Source organism: Microcebus murinus, chromosome 9 (assembly GCF_040939455.1).
Source record: "Microcebus murinus isolate Inina chromosome 9, M.murinus_Inina_mat1.0, whole genome shotgun sequence".
NCBI lineage: Eukaryota > Metazoa > Chordata > Mammalia > Primates > Cheirogaleidae > Microcebus > Microcebus murinus.
The window spans coordinates 35,154,611-35,174,159 of NC_134112.1; the positions used below are offsets into that span (position 1 = coordinate 35,154,611).

Sequence of the window (19,549 nt, forward strand, 5' to 3'; positions counted from 1 at the left end):
CAGCACAATCGTTTCCAATTGTATCATTGAAAAGCTGTAACAACATACCATATACATACATAATCCATGATTTGCTCACAAGAAAAGAAAAACATTATTATTGAAAAGAATCTATAATTATATTGTCTTTCATAGAAAGAAGCTTTTTCTAAATGATATATTTGTTCCTCCTTATTATTTGTTTTCATTCCTTAGAACAGATAATTCATCAATTCAAATAGTAGGGAAGGTGAACATATACATGCACTATTAACTTTTTTCCATCTCCTTCACAAAAGAACTATTGAAATAATTTTCTGTGAAATGCATATTTATAACCGCTTTTGTAAAGAATTAACTTCCAATAAGCTGGATATAGACTGTGGATAAAAATCCAGTGTCCTTCTTGTTTTTCCCAATTCTGAAAAGTGGCAGAAGTAAGCCAGTAGGATCCCGTTACGCTGCCCTGTTTATACAGCTGCACTTCATTGAATGAAGGCTTGTGTTACACACAGTTTGTGATAGGAAGTAAATGCTTTTAAAACAACTAAAGAGACAGATCTTTAACCTCCACCTTTGTGGATTCTTTGTTCACAATTTAGCTTCTGTCGAGGTTACAAGGAAGTAACTCTAATATATATTATTACTTTCTAATTAAACCCCATCTGATCAGGTTATCCCCTTGTGAAGTCATTTTATGCGTTCATTACGATAAATTTTTAAAAATAAATCTTGAAAGGTCAAAAAATATAGACAATAAATTGATGTGTAATAATGGTTTACAAGTCATAGGTTATAAAATGTTTAATAATGGATATGTTCTAAAGAGGAAATGGTGTTTAGATTCTTTTCAAGGGCTCTATCTTTAAGTAGTTTAAAAAATTTAGAGATTCATCAAATTTATTACCTCTTAATTAACTTCCATACAACATCCAAAGATATAGAGCACTACAGACCCCAGGAGTTTTTTATATATTTTTAATATATAGTTATGTACGCTTATCAATGAATGACAGATTTAGGTTGTAGGTTATTTAAAAGATTATGCCCAGGTAATTTTAGAGGTCATTACAGTGAAGTAGTTCTCATTTGTGTAAGAATAATTTCCTTAAATGCTAGCATAGAAATATAGTGTTATTCTTAGAAATGATTAAAATATCAACCAAACAGAATCTAAGTTACAAATCAGCTGATAGTTTATGGCAATACTTGCCCCAGTTGAAAATATACCACTTTAATAGAAATATTTGATATTTATTCATAATAGGTCTATTTATAATGCTGTTCATAATCTTCTTACTATAGAATGAATTCTTTTTTTTTTATCTAGGAGCTATCATTTGCATACAAAGACCTTTTTGATTTTGCAAATTTTATTAGTAATTTCCTAAACAGACTGTCCAAAGAGCTTTCATTTTCTAAAGGAATGACCAAGAAGTCCACTCAGATTGAATGTCTATGCATATATCCATGATTTTCATAAAAACTTTTAACAAATTACCCTGCCACATACCATGTATTTTAACTGTTAGTATAAGGCAACTGCAAAGACCACTAACATGATATTTCCAGGCTTAGATCCACTGTTTAGTTCCCCTACATTCAAGCCTAAAAGATTTAATTTCTAATCTATACCGCCAAGGATATGGTGATCATATCACATAGTTACTTCCTTCACTTAAATTTGTAGCAAAAGAGTAAACATCAGTTAGTTTAGCTACAAACATATATTTTCTTACCTTAATAGAATATAATGTGGCATTTTGATTTGTAATTCTGTTAGGAAATGAAAAATATCAACAGAATGAAAAAATGTGAGCAGAATAAAAAATTATTTGTACTCTTCTGTCTACTTAGGGAGTCATTATAGTGTCATATTTGTTGTTAAACACACACACACACACACACACACACACACACACACACACACACACACACACACACACACTCCTTTTGGTCCTGTATGAGTTACAAGATGAATTGCAAGGCAATATGAGGGCAATCTTTGCAATGCTCTATGAAAATAAACAACTTTTATTTCCTTTTTTATTATGAGCACAAACAGCAATGTGGGAAAATTTAGAAATTGCACAGCATTTTGGTAAAGTATGGGAAGAACCATACCTAAGTATCAGCTAATATATTTCTGTAAATTAAAATAAAACTTTAAATCTCAGGAAAAAATATTACTGTTTTGTTTCTTATTATAACAGATATATTTTGAGACTTCTCAAAAAGCCATCAGGAAATAATATTATGTGATATTTCATTTCAAAATTTATATACCAATTTCTCCCATCAGAGAATTCATCTTTAATTAAAAATATGTTATCACATACTGAAAAATCATCACTATTCATTGACTGTATTGTTATAACATTACCAGTTAGCTTTTATTATCTGTCATATTGTAATATGTTAGCAAAATGTAAACTTTGGACGACATTTCAGTTCACTGGAGGCATTTAATTATATTAGATACACTGTACATATTTATTGGCTATGGTTTTATTTTTATTTATCTATAATTTATAGGTTTCCCAGTTTCAAAAATGATTTTAGGTGGCTTGTTTTAATTATAATTGTATTGGCCAGCTTTTTCATAGATTTTCCAGATTTTTCTTCCTCACTCAACAGGGCAGCATTCATAACTAACATGGAAGTTGCTTTGTTCTTATTTTCATGCCTCTTTTCAAATTATGTGTTTTGCAGAGGTTAATATTATGTGGGCTGGACACCAAACACACCACAGTTCTGAAGACTATAACTTATCCACAGCACTGAGACAATCTGTCTTGCAGATATATACTTCCTGGGTAAGTTGCATGAAATGGAATAAACATGATACTCTAATTCATTTTTTAAGTCTCAGCTGTTTCTATTTCCTCTGAATAAACTAATAGAAGGTGTTTTACTAAAATACTTCTTTCTCTTTAGTACGACCAGACACGAAAATGTTTCCTTCTCCTCTGTAAGGCCAGACATGCATGAAACAAGTGATGTTTTCCAATAACAGTCTTTTATTTCATCCAAAATCTCAACTTGAGGTATACGAATCAATGTGAGAAAGTGGTTGGCTATTTTTTGTTTACTTTCACCCAGGAGGGTGATGTATAAACAAAGTATGTCAATTCAAATATATGCAAACAAAGATTTCATTAGAAGCTTTTAAAAACCAATGAAAAAAATCAACTCCCAAGTAAAAGCTACGTGAATCCTTTGCTTCTTGTTATCATATCAGATCAAGTATTATCATACTCAAAATGTTTGGCTCTAAAATATTCTCACACAAGGAAATGGCAAGAATAATAAATACCAGAAATAGTCTCTGGTTCTAAAGTTCTTCTGAATCACTGGGCAACCCTGATCTATCTGTGATATCCTTTTTCTATGATCACCCTTACTTAGCTCTTCTCGGCTATTGAAATACATGATGCTGAAATACATGTTGAACAATGAGTTAGGAATTCAGAGCCATTGTGTAAAAATCAATATCGATATACACTCAATATGGATGTTCAAAATCAATAAGCTATTTACTAACTATAAATTATAATAACCACACCTTTGCATGATTCTATAAAGCTTGCAAGGTACTTGTATTAGATAAATTTAATGAGTACTTTCTGTGTGTCACACAATCTTTTGGGAAAGACCTCTTTACATAATAACTTACACAGGAACCATTATAACTTTCTCTTTAAAATAGTAGAACTGAGTCTGTAGTTCAGTCACATGTCTAGTAAAGGGAGGGGTAGAACTTGAACTGAAGCAGCTGGGCTCCAGGCCCCTGGTGTTAACCTCTATACTCAAATACTCTTCTTCATGTCTCCATATTGGTTTTCACTTGTTATCTCCTTTGATCCTCATCAATAAGCCCATAGTTCTCTAGATTAACTATTATCATTATTAGAGAACTGAAGATCGGTGAGGTTAATTACATAGCTCGTAAGTGACAAAGCCAAATACTGGAAACCAGATGTCTCATAACCAATAGAAAAATATACGGGCGTATGTGCTAATCCAAGCAGCAGCATAGGAAAAACAAATCTGTAAGCCAGTGATGGTCCTAATGTTGTTAGGAATGAATCTTAACAGGAATCCACCCCCAAACTCCCACTCCAAAAAGACCTGCGCTAAAGCTTCCATTCATTTTCTACAGCTGCCATAAGAAGATACTACAAACTGGGTGACTTAGAAAAACAGAAATTTATCATCTCACAGTTCTCCAGATCAGAAGTCAAAATCAAGGTGTTGCCTTGAGAGTCATGATCCTCTGACGGCACTAAGAAAGGGTCTATCCTAGTCCTCTCTCCTGGGTTCTGGTTTTTCCTGGGCTTGTGACAGCATAACTCTAATCTTCACATGACATTCTTCCTGTTTCTCTGTCCATGTTTCTCTTTTTTGAGAGGATATTTGTCATATTGGATTAGGGGCCCACCCTACTCCAGTATGACCACATCATAACTAATTGCAAACTAATTGTAATGGCCCTATATCCAAATAAAGTCACATTCTACGATATTAGGGGCTAAGATTTCAACACGTGGATTTGAGAAGGAAGGGAAAAATTCAATCCGTAACAGTTTTAACCCTTATATGTGGAAAAGAAATACAAATGTTTTCATCTCCTATAGCTTGTGCTGTAAGTCTGGAAACTAAATGCAGAAAAAAATTACTGTCTATTTCACAGCTGCATAGGTCAAGACTGGACTAAGGCTTCAGAGTAGTAAGTGGAGGGAAAACAGGGCCCGCAATGGAGAAAAGGGACACTGTTCACCCTCCCTTCTTAAGAAAGAGCAGCATTAATACAGCCCTTTGTCATCCTGTACAAAGTAGGATATACAGCTGATTAAAATAATAATCTCAGAAATATTTATTCTCTCCTGACTTACGTATTTCTCTTTGATTAAAGTACCTCAAATTGCTGGTAGTTGCATTTTGGGAGGGAATGCCTCCAAGAAAGGATGTAGCTGTATTTGAAGTTACTCTAGGGAAATCAAGGAAGTTAGTGAATTAATTACCTGAGGTATTATCAAAGGAAAAATTCTACCAGCACATCAACGAATTCAGAAGTAGAAGAAAACTGAGAGATGATATACTTAAATCATCTATTTTAAAGTCTACAAAAATTAATCTCAAAGGATCTTACCACATCACACGGTATTAAACATTACCAGATTGGGGCTCCAATCCAGACACCTGACCGCAGTTTATTGTGATCTTCATCATGGTTTCCCTTGTGTCTTTCCTGTATTAAGGCAGCACATCCAAAGTTACAGATCATGGGAAATTTTAAGTAAAATGCATATTCACACCTATCTTATTGCTAGAATAATTTCCCTTTACAACGTCATGCCACTTTTTCAAGGGTACACACAAAAATGTACTAAGCAAGAAAATGAACATTGGGAATGCATGGCAAACAGCTAAATATTTTTGGATGGGGGCATCAGGAAACTTTGCAAGGTGGTAAATGAAAGGCAGGGATTGTAAGTTAGCCTGGTTGCATAAGAGAGATGGTTTAAGTGTCTGTGATGGTTAATAGTCTATAACAAGTCTTTCTGGACATCAAAATCAAAGAGGAGACTTCAGGTTTCTTCATTTTCTTTGATTCGTTTGTAAGATTCTTATCAACATTGTTACATAAAGCCCATGACTTGGCAGTTACCAAGGTAACAATGTATTTTAGAAAAAATAATAGATGGGTCATATCTTTGAAAAGTGGTTTGTGAAATGAAAAGGAAAATTAAGCTCAGTGTGTTTTTCTTCCATGTTGCTATGAAAATTAGGGCAGTAGACAGTCCATTTAAAGAAGTTAAAGATAAGAATTCAACTTTCTAATATTTCTAAGCATATTACTTGCATTTTTAGGCCAATTTTCAGCTTAACTTCACCCACCCAGAAAGAGCTGTAGTTGGTAGAGTGCCATTTCAAGTGACACTCATTTATTATATAGTGCAATGTATGATTCCATCTTTGATTACATATCTTAGTATAATGCCTTAAGGATAACAGTCTCTCCACTTTGTAAATATTAATAATAAAATGTATTTAAACTCATAGATGTTATATAACATATATAACAGTGTCAGGATTAACATTTCTGATTTTTCCAACTTTATTTAGATAAACTACCTAAATGCTACAATTTTTGTATTCAAAACATAGCTACAGAAGTCCTCAAATATTAAAAGGATGGAGTATGTCAAAGAGACATTGGCAGCAACCTGAAAGAGCTCCCAATGCCCCAAATCTGGAACAATTTGAAGAACAATATATATAATATGTGACGGTTTTATGACCCAAACTATGAAATAAATATCGTTGAGACCAGTCCATATTAACATAATAGTTGAATAATTAAATAAATAAGGACAAATAAACGGGAGACCAATTCTCTTAAAGAATTTCAAATAATATATGTAGATATCATCCCCTGCAAGAAATGGACCTTAATCACCCACCACCGAGCCTTTGAGTGTTGCAGAGTATGGAAAAGGGACAATTTTAGAGTAAAGAACATGGCTAACACTATCTCAGATCAAAGTTAAAATCACTAGTGATAAGTCATGTTGATAAGATATGATGAGAATGGCCCTTGACCACGGTAGTCTTCATCCCAAAACCCTCTAACCCCTATCCAACCATGAGAAAAGACATGTGTCAAACCCAAACTGGAGGAAAATTTACAAAAATCTAACCAGTAATCCTCAAAACTGCAAAGGTCATGAAATGCAAAGACCATATGAGAAACTGTTATAGAGCAGAGAAGGCTAAAAAATATAAAGTCTAAATATATGCTGCACCCTGCCTGGATGGGATCCTAAAACAGAAAAAGGACATGAGGGAAAAAAACAAACAAAACAAAAACAACTAGTGATATCTAAATAAAGTGTGAATTTTAGTTAATATTAATATACAAATATGGGTTTCTTACTTGTGGTCAATAAGCATAGTAATATGTTGCATTGGGAGAACCAGGTGAAAGGTATATGACAACACTCAGCAATATCATTGCAACTCTTTTGAGAACATTAAACTGTTATAAAATCAATAGCTTATCAAAAACACAACTATGCATACATATGTACATTTCATACTCACAGCCCCTGTAGATTATGTATCTACTTTAGAAAAAAATTAGGAGCCATCAATAATAGACATTGGTTCTTGGAAACCCTGGGGTATCATGAAGGACAATGGTACCACCCAATCCTATTTTTAATTGTCCATTGTTCTAAAGGAACTCTTCTTTTTCCATTCTTAATCCCTCAATCCATCACTCACTGTTCCCGTTCCAGAACACCACTCCCATCAAGCTAAATCCCTGTATAGTTTTGAGAAAGGATTGTAATAAACCTCTTATTACAGGCAGAGCTAGTTAAAACCTAGCCCACCCTTTGCTCTGTTTTCATCTTCCACATACCCCAATGTCATCCCATCTCCAATTTAACAATTAATTTTCACTCCTCTCAATCCACCATGACATAATGTCTTGACACTTCATTGCACAAGCCATTACCTCTGCCTGGAAAATTATTTCCCCTTCACCTCTGATTGTTCTATTTTTCAACATTTAGTTCATTCCTTCCTTTCAGATGCCTTCCTTTCAGATTCCTTCCTTTCAGATGTCTGTCCACATCTTTTTTGCTAATTTTTTTTTTTTTTGGTTTTGTTCACATAAAACTTTTGCATATATCTATTATAGTACTGAATGCTTTTTATTATTATTTTTTATGCTAGTCTAGGAACTTTAAGAGAAATGAGTCTAATTTTCACTGCTGTATACCTTGTATCTATAAAGTGCCTACTATACAGTCAGCACTTAATAAACATGTTACATAAATGAATGAAATAAAAAATCTTATAGTTGCCAAAATAAATGTGGCAATGGAAATATTTTGCTAAATAAACTGGTGTAAGGCAATGCAAAACTGATAAAGATGTAATATGTGAAGTAATTTAAATTTAGTATTCATTTTTTTTTTATTTAATAGACTCTCCAAAAATTAGAGTATAGGGTATATAACTTATTTACCTTTTACAATAAAATAAATTTTAACATATTTGTTTCATATATGAAACCAGTATTGAATGGGAAATAGTAGGCTGTCTACCTTCAGAAGAACTATTTCTCTCAAAGCATAGTAAATTAATGATAAATACACGTAGTTTAAATGACTAGGGAGAGTAAATATTTTAGCTGTCTTGTTATTAAAATTGTTTTGTTCTGTAGGTTGGTATTGAAATTAATTTTATGATAATTAGTGAAATGTGTTTATAACATATTAGAAATCTTAAAAAAGGTAAATTTGCCTATCATCAGAAAAAAGAAATATACTTATAACATCAAATTATGGAAACTTTTATTAAAATCATTATTATTGTGAATTAGAGAATAGGTAAATATGTAATGAGCTTACTTTTGAGTATAATAACATTAAAAATATATTCATTATATTTAGGAAATAGTAAAGAGCAATTGACAAGAATTAAGAAATCTGGGTCCCACACTAGCTTAGTTATTAACTGGCTTTTCCAGTCTGAACAAATCAGTAAATGTTTGAGTTTCACTGATTTTCACATGAAATAGGGCTCTTAATATTTGCTCTGCCTTCTTATATGGCTATTTTGAAGATTACTTATAAATAATGAATGTGGAAATTCTCTGAAATATAGCAGGTATAATTCTTATATATGATAATTATATTACATGTAAGACCGCAGAAAAAATTTAGTGAAATCACAGATCTTTTTATTACATCATACTCCCTGCCAAACTACATAAGCAAGACTGTTTTTCAATATGTGGAAGTTGGGATTACATAAAGACAAATGTGAACAAATAAAGATACAAGAAACTAACAACTTTGATGTAATGCACTCAAATGTACAGGGGATAGAATTTTCATAATTCTTTGTCACGGAAGGAAAGCATGCCTTAAGCCCCCATGAAGTAAACAAACAAAACTTCTCTTGGAACCTTGTCTCAGAACTCCAAGGCACGCCTTCACCACCCTCACTCACTATTTAAAGATGACTAAGGAGACGAAGTTTATTCCATGTACTAAATAACTAAGGCTCTTTGCTGGTTTGAGTCTTTACTGGTTTCAGAGACTCAATTCTAGCATGCATCAGGAAAATGAAATTTATTCTGTAGCTTACGAAGACATTTTGAAATTTGATAAAAGTAAAATTATTCTCCAATTTTTAAAGTTTTTCTTCACAGCAATCTGATAGCCATATGCAATCCTTATAATGAAGGATAAACAAGGAGAAGCAAAGTGAGGAGTTCTATATAAAGCAACAGCATCTCACTGTCAGATTTTTAAAACGTACAACTAGTTAAAACATATAACCTCCTTTACATGTTATTGTTCTTGTTTTGAGAAGTGCATCCACCCACGTTTTTCCATATATACTCTTGCCTGGCAGGGCTAGTCATGATGACAGAGGTTGGGGACAGAAAGATAAATGAGAAATGAGCTTGTGTTCTCAAGGTGATTGCTATTCTCAGAGGGAGTCAGGTTAAGTAAACAGCCATTGTGACAAATTGTTAAGGTGTTAGAGAGAAGTGACTGCACTGAGAATGGCTGTAGGTCAAGGAAAGCTTCAAGGAAAAAAATACTGCTTGAGCCCAATCTGTAAGAATCGTAAAATGTTGCCATGGAGGAGGCTGTGCATGGACTAATAACTATGTAGAAACACATTGTTTGGAAAATACAAAATTATAGAAAAATATGATAAATTTAGGGAATAGCAAATAGAATGAATGATACGCGTGTTAGTTTTCTGAGGCTGCTGTAATCAAGTACCAAAACCTGGGTGACTTAGAACAACAGAAATTTATTGTCTTAAAGTTCTGGAGGCCAATAATCTGACATCAAGATGTCGTCAGGGTTAGTTCCTTCTGAGGGCTGGAAGAGAGAATTCGTTCCATGTTTTTCCCGTCTAGATTCTTGTGGCTTTGTATTTTTGCAATTACTTGGCTTGCTGATGAATCACTGTAATCTCTTTCTTCATGTGGCCTCCTCCTTAGGTGCATGTCTGTCTCTGTGTCTAAACTACTAGTTGAATTTGATTAGGGCCCATCCCAATTAACTCATTTTAACTTTATTACCTCTATAAAGTTGGGATTTCCAAATAAGGTCACATTCTGAGCTACTGGGCACTATGGCCTCATGTATCTTTTTTTGGGGGGGGGAGTGTACAATTCAACTTATAACAGTATGGGCATGACTAGAATATAGGATGTTTGAGAAGGAAAAGATGGCAAAGAGAATGGTTGAGAGCATATCAATGGGATTAGAAAGATAGCTATTGATTACTCATAGATAATGACTTTCTAAGTAGAAACACAAACACTAATTCCAAACATAAAATTTAAGTAGATGTGTTTTATGGACAGAGGTCAGTACTCTTTCTCTATAATCAGAGGATTCAGTTCTGTGTCATCGCCAATCACAGGCTTAAGGAATGTGGGACGTACTACTTGATTCTTCCATCTTTAGTTTCTCCATTCTGAAGGAAACTTGTTAAAATAATTGCTTTTTCCCTAAAGTAATATTATAAAAATAAATGATAATCCTAGAAGTGCAGATGTTAGTAATGTTAATTAACCACTGCTTTGAACTATTAAAATAAAATAGACATGAATCCTGGAGGACAAAAATGTTTTTTCATTTCTCTCAAAGTAGTTATATATTAATACTTAATCTTCAATCATTTTCCCTAACAGCTTATTTGTGGGCTATTTTGCTCTTTCAACCCCTGATTTTTCTTCTAGTTTGTTGTCTCCTCCTGGCTTTACTTGCTACCACATCCAACCTAAGATACTTAATTTCCATGACCCTGACAAGCACAGTGTGCGTCCTCTGTTACATCTGCAGTGAAAAAATCCAGTGATCCACATTCATTGCTCCCATGTCCAAGCTGCTGAGTGCTATGGGCGTCCTTTCCCACCAGCCCCTCCGCAAGTGGCTTCCAGACCCAGCTGCCTCTGAACACTGCTCTCCAAGCTGCACATGTGAGATTGCTCTGTTTCCTACCCTCTACCTTGCAGAAACCTTTCTAGAATTTTGCAGCTTCCTCAAGACCTTTTTTCCACTGCTGCCTCTTGAAGGTACTGGAAACTTTATTGAGAAATGTGTTTTTCCATTCTCTCTCTCTCTTTCTCAGCTTCCTGTTCATGTATCATCAATTAAGAGTTGTGAATTAACAAGTGAACGTTCTTTCTTCCCTCTGGTTTTATAGAAAATGTTCACCTCTCTTCATCAGGTCTAATTCTTAAATTGGTGGCATTACTCTTATTTTCTCTTTTTCTAATCAGCTATTTTTGGCATTTGTCTCTATTTTTCTCAACTGACTACTTCTGAATAAGCCAGTAAGTATATTCCTATCTCTCACATTTAAAAATGTAAATAAACAAACAAGATCTTCTCCCTTATTCATCATTCTATTCAAGCAATACCTCCAGCAGTCTCCTCCTGCTGATGAATCACTGTAATCTCTTGTCCACAGAAGTAATCCCTCCCTCCATTTTGTCACCTCCTCTGGGTGATTCTTAAATGTACTAACTTGAGTTAGCAAATTTGAGGTTTGGATTCCAGGTCTACTGCACCACTGATATATAGTTAGTTGCAAATTTAGTGTCACTTTTTTTTTTTTTTTTGGCAGTTCCTATCTTACTTGTACTCTCATTGGAAATCTTCTATTCTTTCCTTAAAAATCTCTCATTGTCTCTAATGATGCTAAGTACTGGATCTTTCCCATCTCCATGTCTTTTTTATTTCAGCCTAATTTGCTACCTCTCCTTTCTCTGACTGCCCAGTGAGTTGCATTTTTGGCTGTCTTCCCACTGGGGATGCATCAATTCAAACATAATTTATATTTGTATGACTCCCATACCAGCAAGTTCAGCCTAGAGAGACACTTCCTGATTCCTTGATATTTAATTCCAGATAAACATTTCCAACTGCTTACTCAATAACTTATTTGGGATATAATGGACTCCAACATGGAGTTCCCAAAATTTACAAACTATTCTTTCTCCTGTTCACTGTCCTGGTAAACAATATCCTCCAGCACACAAGCCAGAAGACTGGGTATCTTCTGATTTGCTCTATACCTCTCAACTCTTATGTTTGAATAGTTAATTCTTTTTTTTTTTTTTTTGAGACAGAGTCTCACTTTGTTGCGTAGGCTAGAGTGAGTGCCCTGGCGTCAGCCTAGCTCACAGCAACCTCAGACTCCTGGGCTCAAGCGATCCTTCTGTCTCAGCCTCCCAAGTAGCTGGGACTACAGGCATGCGCCACCATGCCCGGCTAATTTCTTCTATATATATTAGTTGGCCAATTAGTTTCTTTTCTATTTATAGTAGAGACGGGGTCTCGCTCTTGCTCAGGCTGGTTTTGAACTCCCGACCTCGAGCAATCCGCCCGTCTCGGCCTCCCAGAGAGCTAGGATTACAGGCGTGAGCCACCGCGCCCGGCCTAATTCTTAATTCTGTTGTATTTATTCTACCTTCCCATCTCCATGACTACTGCTGTGATTAAACATGCATCACTTCTCACTGGGCTATTAAAATAGATTACAAACAGATTTTTATATTTTATATTTCTTACATGATTAAAAAGATGTTGATTGCTCCTTCATTTCTTGAAATGGCATGAAAAGACTCCATTCACTGGTTTGGCCACTAAGTTGTTTGTTTGTTTGGGTTTTTTTGGCTTTTTTTTTTTTTTGGTTGTGGCAAGACACACTGGAGATTCCCTGATGAAAGCTATAGATTATTTCTTTAGGAAAATGCACACTCCCTCATGTGCATAAGGTCACACATTTTTGTTGTTGTGTCGAGGGCTCACGGACTCCCTGAGTTCTATCCAAAAATCCCAAGCTTCCATCCAATTTCTTGCCACATTATTCTCCATCATTTTCAGCAATTCCATCATAGTTACCACTAAAGGCCATATTGTTTTTTGCTTCCTGATACACCTCAAACAACCACCTCAAACACCCCCTGCTTGTCCCATTTTCTTAGCGACAGAATAAAATCCACTCACTTTCCTTGTGTTAGCCTAAGATCATCTCTAGGCTTATCCTCATTCTTTCTTCAAACATATGGATTATTTCTCTCCTTTACAGCACTTTGATATATGACTTCTATCATAAGATAATAAAATTACCTAGGGTAGACAGCATAATGTAAGGCTAAAGAGCCTTGGAGTAAAATGGCATGGGTTTGGATGCATGATAGAAATGAATGTATTTAGTAAACAGTGTAGGGTCCCTGACCCAGGTACTAAGAGTTACTCTGAATGTGAGGAAGAAGAAATTTTTTCAGCCAAGTTAGTACCACTTGAAGATTTATGATGGCAGTGGCACTTAAAATGGTTTCAAATGCTATAGAGAATTTGGGAATGCAAAGATTGAAGATAGAGAAGAGGGTAAGTGGGTATTCTCAAACTTTGACCACATTTACTAAGCTTCTTTCAGTTGCAAAAATTAGAGCCTTGATTGTAGCATTAGATTCTTTTTATAGCACTATATTAATTATAAGAAGTTTTCACTCATAGTACATGTGAGGTTTCTTTAACCTACATTTTATTTTTTATTATAAATGTGATTTTTAAAAATTCATGGTGAGCTCATTTTTCCATTTGTCTGGTCATCTTCATATTTACTGATTTGTAAGATTTAGGACATTGTTTCATAAAATACCTTTTTAAGAAATCTAATCTTGTGCAACACTTATTAAGAAATGTGAATCATGTTAGTGTAGTAAAGAATCTGAAAAGTCCTGTGTGGAAGAAACTTTACTTGATAACTCACTACTTCATGACTTATTTGACAATAGAAACACCGTTTCCATAATAGCTGTTATTATCTCAAGAGACTGGGTCTCCACACTTTGGGAAATTATAGTGAACTATAAATATTCATTTGCTACACACAGTCTTTCCAAACAGAACTATCTGTTAGCATCCAAAGGAAATGTTTTACATTTTTCTCACATCTCAAAAAGGAGATTCCAAAATACCCTTTAACTTAAAGGACTTATATCCTAGATCATATATGTTTTACAAATATTTGCTATGAACCTATTGTAAGATAATTGTTTTACTATATCACACACAAAAAATCAAATCATAGTAACATAGATCTTTTGTAACAAAAATGATGGCTAGACTTTAAGTGGTCTTCCCCTTCACCATTAATTCGAGGAAACCAAAGCCTAGATAAGTATAAGAACGTTGTGAATATCACTGAGGGAGTGTATAGTAAAACCATGGATTAAAAGTTGATGTCTTGAATAAGAGCCCAGTGTTCTTTTGTTGCTAGCTAATCTAATCCTTTTCTGAATAATCCATTTGTGAATAATAAAACTGATTCTATTTGTGATGACAGTTGAGATTTTTCATGACTTGAAGTTTAGAAATAAAAACTAGAGAGCAATGCCCAATTTTAAATGCATAGTCATTACTAAACATCCTTGAAATGACATTATGCCTAATTGAGAACCAAAGCTTTAAAATAACTTATAAATAAAATTATAACATTCTGAAGAAATGTTTTTAAACATCTAGTCTTAAAAATATGGACTCTGTAAAATTAAAAATATAAAGTGGAAGTCAGGCTCATTTTATTCTTATTTAGTTTTTCATTGAATAAAATGTTTCTTCTAATATGAAACCACTATTGAAGATCAAAGTCATTAGTAGGACACAGCAGATTGTGCTCATTAGTTGATTCTAACCAGTTCCATGGTTCAGTTGTAACCATGGTGGTTTTGGTTGTTTTGGTTGTTTTTCCAAGGCAGAGTCATTTCTGTCTATTAGGAAATACGGACCTTTAAATTTTTTCCACTACGGCACCACATCATACCTCCTTCCTTAATAATGTTGGAAAAATTAAGAGACATGATGCCCTCAATCAACCATATAAAAACAAACTTAAAAGTGAAAATATATGGTATCCTCTATACAAAGTTACTTTCTTTTATTATAATTTTATTTTATTACTGAAAATGCCAGGTAATAATACACAGTTTGAGAGCTGTCAAGAAATAGAGGCACATGATCCTACATTTTTTTTGTATAAAAAGAAAGTGAGTATTATATTTGTGTGTATATAAAAAGCCTCTTTAATTCCAGGAAACAAGTCCAACATTTTCAAGATTAAGGAAATAACACACAACATATGATATTTTAAGTAGAAAATATTAAATGCAAAATAGATGTCCAGTGAACTTAGCTCCAACTTGTCTGCAACTTTATCACCATGTGAAAAATTAATGTTGCAAATTCAAACTTGGCAATAAAATACACAGAATAAGGTATATTTGTAAAAAAAAATACACTTAGAATGTTGAACCATTAATAAAGCATTTATTAATATCTTGAGAGATCCTATATGCAAATTAATTTATTTTAAAATATTTATCTTTCAGATTTTCTACACTCCCCTGGCCCTCTTTATACCACCTTCAGTATATGCTGTTCATCTTCAGTTCAATCTTCTCTACCAATTTTGGATCCATACAGAGGTAAATCTGTTCTTTTTTCCCTAAGTTTTCTACCTAAATAGCCTGAAGCAATGTCGTGGAAATCCACTAGGAGCTGATTTATTGTGTAAGAAAAATCTTTGTCTGCCTTTTTTAAGGAGAAACATCTGTTCATTTTTATTCCTTTTTACTGAATATATATTGCAAAGTTTATAAGAAACAATGAGGCCAGTTGGTCTCAATTAAATAAAACAATTTTTGAACTATTAAGTATCAAAACATATTAATACTATATTCAATACAATATCTTCCTGTGTTATAGTTTATTGAACATTACTTACCAAGAGATGTTGAAATTCATTTCAACTTAGAGATGGAAATATACATTAATATGTATGTGTATGTATATGAACTCCTTAAAAAAGTCTTGAAAAAATTCAATCTTTATAGAAATTATGAAAATAATTTTTATTAGAAAACATACTTTAATTATAGAGTTTATATATTTTGAAGTTGTTCAATATGTTGTTGGGGTTTTTCCCCCCCCCCCAGAAAACTGAACAAATATAATTTTGGGGTCTTCTGTGGCATCTCAAATTGTCAGACCTGAATGTTTCCAGATAGATCATTAAGCAACCGATTGGTTTATGAACTATTATACTGATTTTGTTGCTAAATATAAGAAATCCCAGATGCAGCAAAATTCTTACTTATGTTCATGAGTACCCTTTTAAGCATTCGGCATTTGTTGGAAGCTTTTTGAAGTTACTAGAGGAAGCACGTTGACAGATGTTGCAACTGGCTGAACACCACCACAAATCACAGCTGCATTAGATGTGAAATCTTGATACAACAAAGTGCATTATTTCATTGATCTGCAGTATTTTATACTACTGATTTACTTGGAATTAAGAGACTGTTACCCTGACTTCGGACATATGTGGCATTATGTGAAGATCTGTCATGAAAGAGTATTGTGTTTTACGATGGTCGACATGCATCAAACACTCAATACTACAACCATCTGAAAGAGTTGTTGAGGCCAATTCTGACTTCAGAGGTCAAAGACCAAATTTGTTTAAATCAGTGGAGGGAAGCTTCCTGATGATTTACATGGAGGGGTTAAAGGAGAATTACATTTTATAGCAGCTCTGCTCCAGGTCATACCACGTGTCAGGTCAGGTATTAGTCTGGATACAGAACAATGGTGCCTCAGTAACTTCTGCCTTTTCCTGTGTCCCTCTGAGAGTTCCATGAGCCAGGGCTTCAGTTCCACCTCAGGAAGTAAAGAGCAAGTGGTGAGACTTGCCCATTTTAAGCTCAGAACCTCCAGGTGGCTACATTTCCAGTTCAAAAGCAATGCTTAGAACCTCTCACTTGTGTTGTGCTTCATACTTTTGAAAGTACTTTCCTACGCGTAGTTCTTATAGGTGAGCTGCATGGGAGAGAGCAATACATTTTCTAAAGTAATATAGTTCGGATGTTAGAATTTTAAATTATATTACTAGCTGTGAATACATTTCTGAGATGTTTCACAACAGTGCAATTAAGTTCGTTTATTACATACAGCATACTCCCATTGGTTTACAAACAATAGAATTATTGTTACCTATTATTAGGTCAGAGAGCCGAGAGACTGATAACAGTGGCTGCTTCTGGAGAGAGGAGCAAATGGAACGAAGAACTGGAGTGGGGAGAAGATTTAACCACTTATTGAAAATTATTTTTATCATGTGCTTGTCCTATTTTCTCAATTAAAAGTTAATATACAGGCCGGGCGCTGTGGCTCACGCCTGTAATCCTAGCTCTTGGGAGGCCGAGGCGGGCGGATCGCTCGAGGTCAGGAGTTCAAAACCAGCCTGAGCAAGAGCGAGACCCCGTCTCTACTATAAATATAGAAAGAAATTAATTGGCCAACTGATATATATATAAAAAATTAGCCGGGCATGGTGGCGCATGCCTGTAGTCCCAGCTACTCGGGAGGCTGAGGCAGAAGGATCACTCAAGCCCAGGAGTTTGAGGTTGCTGTGAGCTAGGCTGACGCCACGGCACTCACTCTAGCCTGGACAACAAAGCGAGACTCTGTCTCAAAAAAAAAAAAAAAAAAAAAAAAAAAGTTAATATACAGATTAAGAAATAAAAAAAACAAAAATGAAAACAATGGCTTTTAGTTCAGATAAATACTCACTTTATGTGTACCTATACTGTAAATGTGTTAACCCATTTAAGCAGATTGTGCACTGTTTAATGTCAGGCAGCATACTTGGATCTCCATTTACAGAAACAGTTTGTGAGCTGTAAATATGACAATGTTGGCCAGAGAGCCCTGTACAATCCTGAATAGAAATTTGATTCTTATAAAGATCAGTTATCACTATAACAGGAACCTGGTCTTAAGGAGATCATGATTTTCTAAAAGTGAAAGATTCAGTTCCCTTATCAATCAGGTTAGGATGACAGGAAGGAAAATAATGTAAAACTATGTTTTTGAAAGATTGTATATGACAGAAAAAAATCATAAAAAAGCTGAATAGTTTATCGAAATTTCTGTTTACTTTTAAGTTATGTTAATGAAGAAACAACAGGTCTATTCTCATCCTCTTTTTCAAAAGTTACAAAACATTTGGCTTAAAACTGTACTGTCACTTAATCATTGATCTAAAGTGTCTGCAGCACATATTCAGTTTTATTCTTGTCTTGTGAATTTACTAGAGCCATTAAGAAGACTTTTATTTAATAAATGTTCTTAATCTAGCAACTGGAATGCTATAAGTTGTTTTGAGATATTAGCTGTTTTTTGGGGTGTTATCTGAGTTTACATAGCATAGTATCATTACCTATTACCATTGATTTATCTTAAATTTACTATCATATTGTTTATGTATATATCATATGATATTCAAATAGAGAAATATTAATTCTTTGATATTGAATATTTGAACCATATAATTTAATAATTTTTATAGTGCTAAACTGAATCCATTAGACAGACCATTATGGCAATATTACAAATACAATGAATAATCTCTTTATGTACTGATATGGATAGACCTCCAAATAGTCAAAGTACATAATGAGATATATGATAATATGTATATTATAAAGGGGAAAACAGCTATATATTTTATCTGATCAGATATGCATAAAATACCCCTAGAGGGACATATGTGTAGTTAACTGTTTTCCTGTAGGGAGTGGTATATGGGATGGCTGGAAATAAGGATTACAGTGAGACATTAACATTAATTTTAACCATTTTAATGTGAGTGAAGAGAAATATCTTTGAAGTATTATTAACTAAGAGCTAATGATGTTGGACAGCTTTTCATGTATTTATTGAACGTTGATATATTTGCTTTAATGAACTGTTCAAATTCTTGTCTATTTTTTATTGGCTTATTTGACTAATTGATTTGTTAAAATTATTTATAGACTCTGGAGACAAATCCTTTACTAGATATATGTATTTTAAAGTATTCCCTCAACTTGTAACATGTCCTTTTATTGTATTCCTGATGACTTTTGATGAGCAGAGATACTGAATTTTGAAAAATTTTATATTTTTACTTTATGGTTAGTTTTTAAAAGTATTCACTCTAAGAAATCTTTGAGTATCACAAACTCTGAAAGACATTCTGCTAGGATTTCTTTTGGAACTCTCCGTGTTTTAACTTTTACCTTTAGGTCTGTGATATACTTGAATTAACTTTTACATATGGTATGTGGTAGGGATCAAGATGCCTTCTTTCTATGCACATAACGACTCATTATAGCACTATTTATTGTAGAGACTTTTTTTTAATCCATTGGATGTTCATGGTGCCTTTGTTGAAAAGAAATTAGCCATATATAGTTGGATCTATTTTAGATTTTCCACTTTCATTGATTTAGCTGCCTCTCTTTATACCAATACCTCATTATTGATTGCCATACCTTTAGAGGAAAAATTGCTTATACATTCTGTAAAAAAAATCGTTTAATTTTCTCTAGATTTTTCTAATGCACAATTTTGTGCTCTTTGAGCAAAGACAGTTTTATTACTTTCCTGTATTTATGTCATAATAT

At 33.8% G+C, this 19,549-nt stretch overlaps 1 protein-coding gene across 5 annotated transcripts in view; it reads left to right on the forward strand.

The window, feature by feature from the left end:
• The window catches only part of AGMO (alkylglycerol monooxygenase), a 305,885-nt gene that overhangs the window by 115,325 nt on the left and 171,011 nt on the right, over positions 1–19,549 (forward strand). For all 5 annotated transcript variants that reach the window (XM_012741956.3, XM_076006398.1, XM_076006399.1 and 2 more), the window contains exons 4-5: positions 2,692–2,795; positions 15,431–15,526. In XM_012741956.3, coding sequence (XP_012597410.1) covers positions 2,692–2,795; positions 15,431–15,526 — 200 coding nt within the window. The remainder of the gene's footprint in view (positions 1–2,691; positions 2,796–15,430; positions 15,527–19,549) is intronic.